The following is a 9,958-nucleotide window of genomic DNA, read 5'->3' on the forward strand; positions in this document are numbered from 1 at the left end:
GTGTTTGGTGCCATGTCATATGCTCAGCAGTCCTTCGTGACATGAATAACCTCTGCAGTCTAGGTGTGATCGGGAAATATCTAAGTTTTTTATACGCCACTAGAGTCTTTCCACTGCCAGTTCTGGGTTTGTAACGCGAATGCCCGTATGTCATGCACTCGGTCATCTCAGCATTTTCAAGGTAGTATAACATGCAGAAGTTAGGGCACATGTCAATTTTTTGGTATCCTAAACCGAGGGGTTTCATCATGGACTTCGCAGCATAGAAGTTCTCTTTGAGCCTGTTCCCTTCAGGTAAAATGCTTCTTGCCCAATCAATAATTTTATCATACCCGGCCTCACTCAGCCCGTGATCTAACTTGATGGTGAACACCTGTGCCACAACCGATAACTTACTGTGGTTTGTGCAGCCATCCCATAATGGTTCGTCAGAATCTTTCAACAAATCAAAAAACCTAGCTGCCTCTACATTAGGTTCTTCTTCTACGATTGGACATTGACTGACATTACCTTGATTCATTCTCATTGCATCCATAACCATGTTTATGTAAGGATTAGTGTTGTCATTTGCCGCTTCATGCACGTTGCTACCACTTGAAGTTGACCCAACCACTGTTTCTCTCCTTCTCCTATTACTAACAAATACCTCTCCATGTGCATACCAACACTGGTAATCCTCCACAAACCCTTTGTGTAGAAGATGCATCATTACAACATCTGGATGCAGATACTTTTTATTTTGACACTTCCTGCATGGACACCTAATACCGCCTCCAGTAAAATTTCTGGGAATAGATGTTGCGAAATTAATAAAACCCTGAACCCCGTTACAATAATCTATCCTCCGCAATCCTTGGGGTGAATCTAGATACATCCATGAACGATCATCCATGACTTCTATCGAACCTCTATAAAATTATGATGACATCATGTATATATTAATTAACTTAGTTAGGTAAATAAACTTGTAAATATATTACTTTACCTCAAAATTATCCAACAAACCATTCACAACTTCTCATAAATATTAAATATTCATTATCATTTATCAACGTCCATACAAATTAATATATATATATATATATATATATATATATATATATATATATATATAATATTAACAGAAATTACCACTTTGCAATACCATCGATAAAACTTAAAAAGGATCCATTAAGCAAGCTATTAATTATTTCAAAACATAACTTGTAATTCCACAAAGTTTTAACAATTTACAAACAAATACAATCTTACAAATCTAAAACAAACCATAACAGGTATACAATTATACATTAATAAACTACAAATTTGTTTGAGAAATAACAATAAAACATGTACATCTACTAATAAAAATACTTATACTAAAAAAACAATAAAATTGACATTTAAATGTTAAAATTTAAAAAGATAGAATTACTTACAAATATTGATAAAATCCGTCGGTAAATCAAAACATGGATGCTGTGACCACAAAACTTCAAGAAATACGATTAGGAAGAACAAGGAGAAATAGGGGAGGAGAATGTCGGTAATATATTCACTTTTTCCGATGGACTCACCGACGAAATAACACCGACGGTGACTCTGTCGCTAAATGTCACGGGGAATCGACACGTCACCGCACAGACCGCTTTTTTCAAATCCCTCGGTGATTCCGTTGGTATTTTTTGATTGTGCACCTGTCACGTCGTACGTACGGATCTAGCATTCAAATCCGTCGGTGATTTCGTTGGTATTTTTGATGGTGCGGGTCCCAGGATTTGAATCCGTTGGTGATTCTGTCAGAAAAATCACCCGCCAAACCCCCGCCTCGGGTACCCGCCTTTTTTTCATTAATTCTGAACTTTCCATCCGTAATTCGGTCTGTAATTTCGACCAAAAAATACCGACAGAAATATTCCGTCAGGGATTCCGTTGGTATTTAGCGAATTTCTGGTAGTGGAATTCTAAAAAGGTGAACTAAAAAACCGTTGATGTTAGTTGGATTAATATTACATTTTGCAAATGTAACTATGATGAGTAGTTTATATAATATGTAAAATACTTCGTTCCACTTTTGGGTTGCTAATTTAAAAGGGAAAATAATTGCTATCTAAATTTAAGATAACTAGGACATTTAAGACTAGTAATTTAAGACGTAGGTAATCACAATATTTAAACTTAATCATTCGTCTTAGATGCTATTGACCAAAACTATTCACAAAATCAAACCCGTCATCTCTCATGGATACCATTAGCCGAACCCAATTATCATAATCAACTTGACCATCCTTCTAAGATGCCATTAGCCAAAGCTAATCGTTATATTCAACCCGACCATCCCTCTAGAGTGCCATTTGTCGAGACTAATCATGAACGCAATCCGGCCATTCATCTAGGATGCCATTAGCCGAAGCTAATCATCAATCACAACCTGGTCACCCATCTCAGATGCCATTAGCCAAAATAAATCATCAATCACAACTCAGTCATTTATCTCGGGTGCTATTAGCTGAAGCTAAACAACAACTCAATCAACATTTCATAATCGGTTTAACATTCATTAACAACTTACTCAACAACTCATAATCAGTTTAACATTCATCAACAACTCAATCAACATTTCATAATCGGTTTACTATTCATCAATAACTTAACAATATATCATCGTCAAACAAGTTATTTCTAACATTTACATTATACAAGAAAAAGATGGAAACCACCTACCTGTTCCTCTCGTGAAGGGTCTTTGCCCGGTCAAAGGTCCGATCTGGGTTGCACCACCTAACACATCAATGGTTACAAATCAGCACATTTGCATTGCTCTGAAATCACATGACTCATCACCTTACATATTTCAAGAATCCATATGTTCACATTCCAGTGTTCCACACATATTACACAATCATACAATGAATTCGTTACAGGCAGTTAAGTCAATTATGATATGGAAGTCTGTCACAGAACATCGAGACCAAAAGTTGGTTCATTGGTGACACAAAAATCGACAGCGAAAGCTGGTTTGCTGATGACACATGAATCGACATCAAAAACTGTTTTACTCGTGACACAAAAATCGATAGCGAAAAATTCTCTAGTGACACAGAAATCAACAGTGAAAACTGGTGAGCTGATGATAGAGAAATTGATAGAGAAACTGGTTCGCTGGTGATACCTAAATCGGCAGCAAAAACTGCTTCGCTCCTGACACAAGAAGTCTTCAACGTACTTAGTCTATTGCTTACTCAGAAATCATTTATTAAAATTGAGTTGCTTTAGACCTAGAAATTGTCTACGCAACATATTTTTATAGCTAACGCTGGAATCGTCTACTGCTTACTCAGAAATCATTGACAAAAACTGAGTTGCTGCTAACCCAGAAATCCTCAAGGCAACACATTTCTAATGTTGACGCTGGAATAATTTGCGCACACAACTTACTACTATCTCAAGAATTGTCAATTAAAACTAAGTCGTTGTTGACCCAGAAATTGTCAACGCAACCTATGTCTACAATTGGTGATGAAATTTTCAGCGCACAACATACTATTGACTTAAGAATTGTTGATGAAAACTAGACCGCTGCCGAACTAGAAATCATCAACGCAAACTATGTCGCTACCGACCCAGAAATCATCAATGCAAGTCGTTGCCGTTTTACAATCAGCAGCAATGATGGAGCCGTTTATGATTTTTCTCTTTCCCTTGACTAAGCATATGGTCTATGTTAGTTTACTCCCTTTCATAACTCATCCCTAACCGAGTTTGAACATGTATAAAAATTCAATCACATTCAAAGTTTTATCACAAGACCATCAACAATACATAACCAATTCTCAACATACATATTCTTCCAAAGAATCCCCTAAACATCACTTTAAGTCCTCAATGGTATTATCCAAAATTCATCAATATAATTTGTAGAAATTCAATGACATGTAAACAAGTCCCATGTGTAAAAACCCTTTTCTTCATGTAATTTACATTATGGATGATATATTTTGTAACACGAAATATATATTTATTGTTTAAGCACTATTGTTATTGTTTTGTGCAATGGACAGTTTATCATTGAAGATTTTGTAATAAGATAAATAGGAAATACAAATACAACATTTCTTGTACATTGCAACAATTACCGACGTCCATACTGATGAAATAAAGTCCGTCGGCATCTCACAGAGAGTTGGAAAATAATTACAACAAAATGCCACAATCATCGACGACAATACCGACAGACATATGTCCGTTGGCATCTCACAGAGAGTTAAAAAATAATTACAACAGAATGCCACAATCACCGACATCTATGCTGACAGACTTATGTCCATCGACATATCAGAGAGAGTTAAAAAATAATTACAACAGAATGGCATAATCACCGACGTCCATACCAACGTAATTATTTCCTTTGGTAATTTATCGGTGGGCAAATTTTACGAACAACAATACCGACGGAATGTGCAAATTTCAAAGGGTGTGCATTGAATGCACCTCTGATCGTGTCAGATTACCGACGAAATTATCGATGGACCGCGAAAAATATGGAGGGTAACTAAAAATTTCAGTGCAAAATTCAAAAATTGTTGACGGATTTTTGACATGTTACCGAGGGATTGAATTTAATTTTTTTTTTTCCGTCGGTAAAACTAACCTATAAGTTCCAGCAACCGCCCCTTCAGTTCATTTTTTCTTCTCCTCTATTTTTCACCTTAAAATTGTGATTTTTTCCCTCTCAATCCTTCAAGGCTTTCACCTAGAATCTCTAGCAAGATTTGTTGTGAATCTTCATCACATTAAAAGGTATGTGTTTTTTTCTATTTTATTTTATTTCATTTTTAGTTATGTTTATTCTTGTTATGTTTTTTGTTTTGGTGTATTTTTTTTGTAATGTAGATAAAGTTTTAAATTCAACACATTATTAAGGTATGCATATTTCTTTCCTAAAGTCTATAGTTTTTTTTTCTGAATTTATTGAATATTTTTTATTGTTGTATTGGCATAATTGTTATTAGTTAATTTGTTGAATATTTGTTGTTATTGTTGAATTTACCTTAGAGTTAGTAATTGAATATGTTGGAATAATTAGTAATTTTACTCTATTATTACATGATTTGTGTGTAATTATTTCCATTGATTTTAATTGTTAGTCTATAATTTTTTTTTAATTTATTGAATATAGTTTATTGTTGTATTGACATAATTATTGATTAATTTGTTGAATTATAATTGTTAATGTTGAATTTACTTTAGAATTAGTAATCGAATATGTTGGAATAATTAGTAATTTTACTATATTATTGCATGATTTGTGTAATTGTTTCCATTGATTTTAATTGTTAGTCTATAATTCTTTTTTTAATTTATTTAATATATTTTATTGTTGTATTGGCATAATTATTGAATAATTTGTTGAATTAATATTGTTAATGTTGAATTTACCTTAGAATTAGTAATTGAATATGTTGGGAGAATTATTAATTTTACTCTATTATTGCATGATTTGTGTTTAATTATTTCCATTTATTTTGAGTTTATTGTTTTGTTGTATTGGCATAATTATTGAATAATGTTTTGAATTGTAATTGTTAATGTTGAATTTACCTTAGGATTAGTAATTGAATATGTTGAAATAATCAGTATAGATTGGGTCAATTGGTTGTGGCTATTGTTAATATTTGCAGGTTTGTGGATTTGGGTAGTATCCAGTATATGGGAGGTGTTGTCGAATTTTTTTTAACATTTTCATTTAATTGGGTAGATGCGCAGAATGAAAACCAGAGTTGGTCGTTCACGTCTAGTCGCATCAAGTTCGTCTAGCAGCGAGGATGATATTTCCTTAGGTGCATCAGAAGAAGAGGCACCTACACCACCTGCGCCATCAATTGATGCTGCATCTTCCAGCGCTGGTTCACAGCGCAGAGGCACATGCCTTCGCAGCGGAATCAATTTACCCGCAAGTACGAGGCAAAATGGAAGGACGACCTTTCAATGTAAGTTTGTTAAGGTTTTAGTTTTATATAAAAAAAATTTAAAACATAATTTATGAAGTAATCACTATTTCATTAATTTCATTTATTTTCAGGTTCACAAACATTGAGGCCACTCGAGTAATATCATCGGTGTTTAAATCGTCAATGGAGATTCCATTGTTTTAATGGAGTCAGATATCCAGGCATCCTGAATGGATGCCTCAAATCATTGCATGGTTTTCCAGATTTGAGGTTAGTGTTAATATATAATTTTCAGCTTATTTCTAATAAATTATTAATATAATTGTAAATAAATTATTATTTTTTTTAAAGTAAATTTTTATACACAGGATCGATTCTGCCGGGACAGTGAACATAACATTGTTGTGAGGAGGGTATGGGAAAAGCACACGACAACTAGGTAACATCGAAAACAATACAACGTTTTTTTTAGAAAAAAAATTTATGTTTCGAAATGTAATCTTTTCTTCCGTGAAGTAGGTTGCGTGATTTTTGGTACGAAGCCCAAAAAAGGGTATAAAAACAGCGAGGGATAGGGGGTTCCCAGGCTAGAACGATGTTGTGGTTTGGAGGGATTTCAAACCGATATATATCCCGGAAGATATATGGCCGCACTATCTTCAACACGTGACATATGAGCGGTTCACACAATGCTTAAAGTCCGGTTCTGGCAACCGGAATCGGCCAATTCATGGCTCGGTGACAACGCACACCAGCGGCTCCATTCTGTTTGCTACACATGTGAAACAGATGGTAAGATTAATTTAAATGAAATATGTCGTTCAATTAATTTGTTATTAATATTTTTTTTTCATTATAGGCTACGTCTCTTGGACGTGAGCCGAGCCCGATGGAGCTGTTTGTGGAGATGCACGTGCGGAGTTAAGACCGCCAAAAGAGGGCGCAACAGTTCGTTGACAGCCGTGCTCAACCATTTTATTTTGTAAGTTATTATTATGTTTATTGAAAACTTTATGATGATAACTTTTTTAATTTTCAAGAGACCTATAATAATCGGTTGAGGGAGAGATACGGGGACGATCCAACAACCCATCTAGAATTCGGTCTAGATTTGTGGATAGAGGTTGGATCGTCAGGTGGACCTGATAAAAATCAGGTTTACGGGCTCTCCAACACTACGGCTGACAACTTGTGGTTGGCCCTTAGTGCTTCAACCGTTAGGAGCTCCCAATCAATATTGAGCTCCCAATCTAAGGAGTTCATGGCCTTGCAGCAACACATGGCTCAGCTGATCGAAAAGTACGACCACCTATTAGAGATGTACACACAACTCAAAGAACAACAAAGAGCGGAGTCTGAACAACAAAGAGCGGCTTACGAACAGCTTCGTGAAATGGTCATGAACATAGCACATGTTAGCACAAGGTGGAACATGTGCTCTTAATCCTTTTTGGTCGTATGACCAGCAGCCTCCTCCTCCTTTATATTAATTTTTAATAAACATTATTTACCTTTAAATTTTTTTTTAATATTTTTATGAAACACATTCATTTTGTAATGAATATTATTTAACTTTGATTTTTTGTTTTTGATGCTTAATATAAATTTTATTTGCATATTTGGTTTTTATTACCATTAATTTATATCATTTTCTATTATGTATTCTAAATAATTTTTAAAAAACAAATTAAAAAAAAACAATAACAAAGGGATTTACCGACGGACTTCATCTGTCGGCATTTGACAGTAACTACCACCATCACCGACGAAATTACAGATGGATACATTTGGTCGGTACTTTGTACACTCACCGACAGAGCTACCTATGGAATTACTCCGTCGGCATTTGACAATACCTGCCAAACGTACCGATGAATTTATAGACGAATATATTTGGTCGGTATTTCAAACAGTCGCCGACATATTTACCAACAGGTAATGGCTGTCGGTAATACACTATATCACCGACGGATTTTATTCTGTCGGTATATTTCAAGCGGAAAACTTTTTTGTTTTGGCGAGCATATTCCGTCCGTAAAACCATCGGCAAATGTTTTTTCTGTTTTTCCTACCGATATAGCGACGGAATATGGAATCACCGATGAAAGGAAAGCCGACGGACGTATTCCGTAGGTAATGTAGTCGGTAAATAATTTACCGAATAACTCCTAATCACACACCGATAGAATATTTCCATTGGTAAAACTGTGAAATCTTGTAGTGTATTAAATTTTGCACGAAGATTTTGTATTATGAATGAAGAACCCATATAGGAGCAAGCTGAAGAGAACATAATATAAAAAATCAAGCCAGACTAGAAATCAACCTTATTTATTCTTCATAATTGGAAAAGAGTACAATAGATATAAATACAAATAATGATGGCACGAACGGCGCGCTTGCAATTCAAAGAATATTCGTAAGAGAAAATCTAAAAATGAAGCCAACACCTATCTCTTCTTTATTTTATTTCAACAGCCATCCTATTATGTGTGTGTGTGTGTGTGTGTGTGTGTGTGTGTGTATAGGCAGCCTAGAACAATCTATGCATGCTTGCGTGCAAACTCCAGAAGAAATTGACAGAGTTCTTTAGGCCTAGAAGCAATTGCCATATGATCTGCTGGAATCTCCATCACTTCCTTAACCTCGTTGTGTTCAATCATGAAGCGCTGCAATGACGGAACCACCAATAAATCTTGAGTACAAACTACATAATCTCGCACAACCGATCCAAATTTCTCCTTCGTGAACTTGTTTGCCTTGGCCAGACTTTCAAGAAACAATGATCCTGATCTCTTTAGAAGCGTCTGGAGACTGAGATCCTGCAAACAAGAAAAATATCATCACTACACTAGTTATTGCAGTCAAACAGATCAGTCCAGGATCGAAAATCAATTTGTAATCAGATTCATGATCAGCCGTACCTCAGGGGAGGCAAGGTTAAAAGCAGTGGACTTCATGAATGCCTCATATCCCGCCGTTGAAGACACTACACTCTGCCACCCGTCTGCCACGGCTGGGCTATTTTCAATAAACTAACAGAAAGAACACAATGTATAAGGGTTAATTGAAAGTTAGAGATGATTGGTAATGCCTTTACATTTGCATGTTTTCAATTAAATGCAAAATAAAATGAATTGCGGTACCTTCTCTAACATATACGATGGCCTGTGCTCGGTATCAGGCAAGAATGCTGTAACAAAAACAGCTAGAGAAATCTTCTCTGGGAACTTCTCCATAGCAAAAGCCACGTTTAAGCCGCCTAGACTATGAGCCACCAATACGACCTTTTCATTTTCAGCTAAGTTGGCCATGAACTCGATCAAGGGCTCATTATACTGATCAAAAGTAACAACTTCTTCCAGTGTTTTTGTGTTCACCCCTGATGCACTCATGTCAAGGGCCGTGACAGAGTGGCCAGCTGCCTCTAGCATTGTCTTCACCTTGTACCATGCCCAAGCTCCTGAAGCTGAACCATGGATCAGAACAAAATGCGTTGTTTGATTGTTGCTATCTCCCATTTTTCTTTTTTCTTTGCTGATTGATAGTGCTCTAAAAAAAGTAAAGGCTTTTGGTTTCGCTTGACAGTACGTTATATTTTCGTAATGCCTTGATTGTGCCTAGTAATGTCGTTGCTTGGTGGTATATATAGAGAGTACCGTCTGTTGAAAAGTTGAAAGTGGGAAATGTCAAAAGTCACATGTTTTTTTTTTTGATAAAAAACTCCTAGGCATTATTTTCTTTGAGAAGTCAAGTCATGCGTTCAATCTTTTGATGGTATTAACATGCAATATTGGGGAGGAAGTGCATCAAATAATTTTGAAATTCAACAATTAAATATATATATTCAAGATGAAAAGCAGCCACGTTTCCGTCGTTGAAGAACTTCAAATTAATATGACCCTACTTTGAACATGAGTAGTCGTTCCAAACAATTTTATGTATTTACAGGAAATCTGTTTCGTTTCCGGAACAATTATCTTTTGAATTACTTATTTCATAAATTGGAATAATGAAAAGTAAGAGAC

At 35.4% G+C, this 9,958-nt stretch overlaps 1 protein-coding gene across 1 annotated transcript; it reads right to left on the reverse strand.

Moving 5' to 3' along the window:
• Window positions 1-8,247: 8,247 nt before the first annotated feature.
• LOC118047764 (salicylic acid-binding protein 2) lies at window positions 8,248-9,534 on the reverse strand. Its single transcript, XM_035057130.2, has 3 exons — window positions 9,077-9,534; window positions 8,855-8,965; window positions 8,248-8,752 (listed from the first exon to the last, which is right to left on the reverse strand). Exons 1-3 carry the CDS (start codon window positions 9,449-9,451, stop codon window positions 8,474-8,476), a joined length of 765 nt encoding a protein of 254 aa, XP_034913021.1. The 5' UTR covers window positions 9,452-9,534; the 3' UTR covers window positions 8,248-8,473.
• Between the last annotated feature and the right edge of the window lie 424 nt (window positions 9,535-9,958).

The sequence above is a fragment of the Populus alba genome, chromosome 7 (assembly GCF_005239225.2).
Source record: "Populus alba chromosome 7, ASM523922v2, whole genome shotgun sequence".
Taxonomy (NCBI): Eukaryota; Viridiplantae; Streptophyta; class Magnoliopsida; order Malpighiales; family Salicaceae; genus Populus; species Populus alba.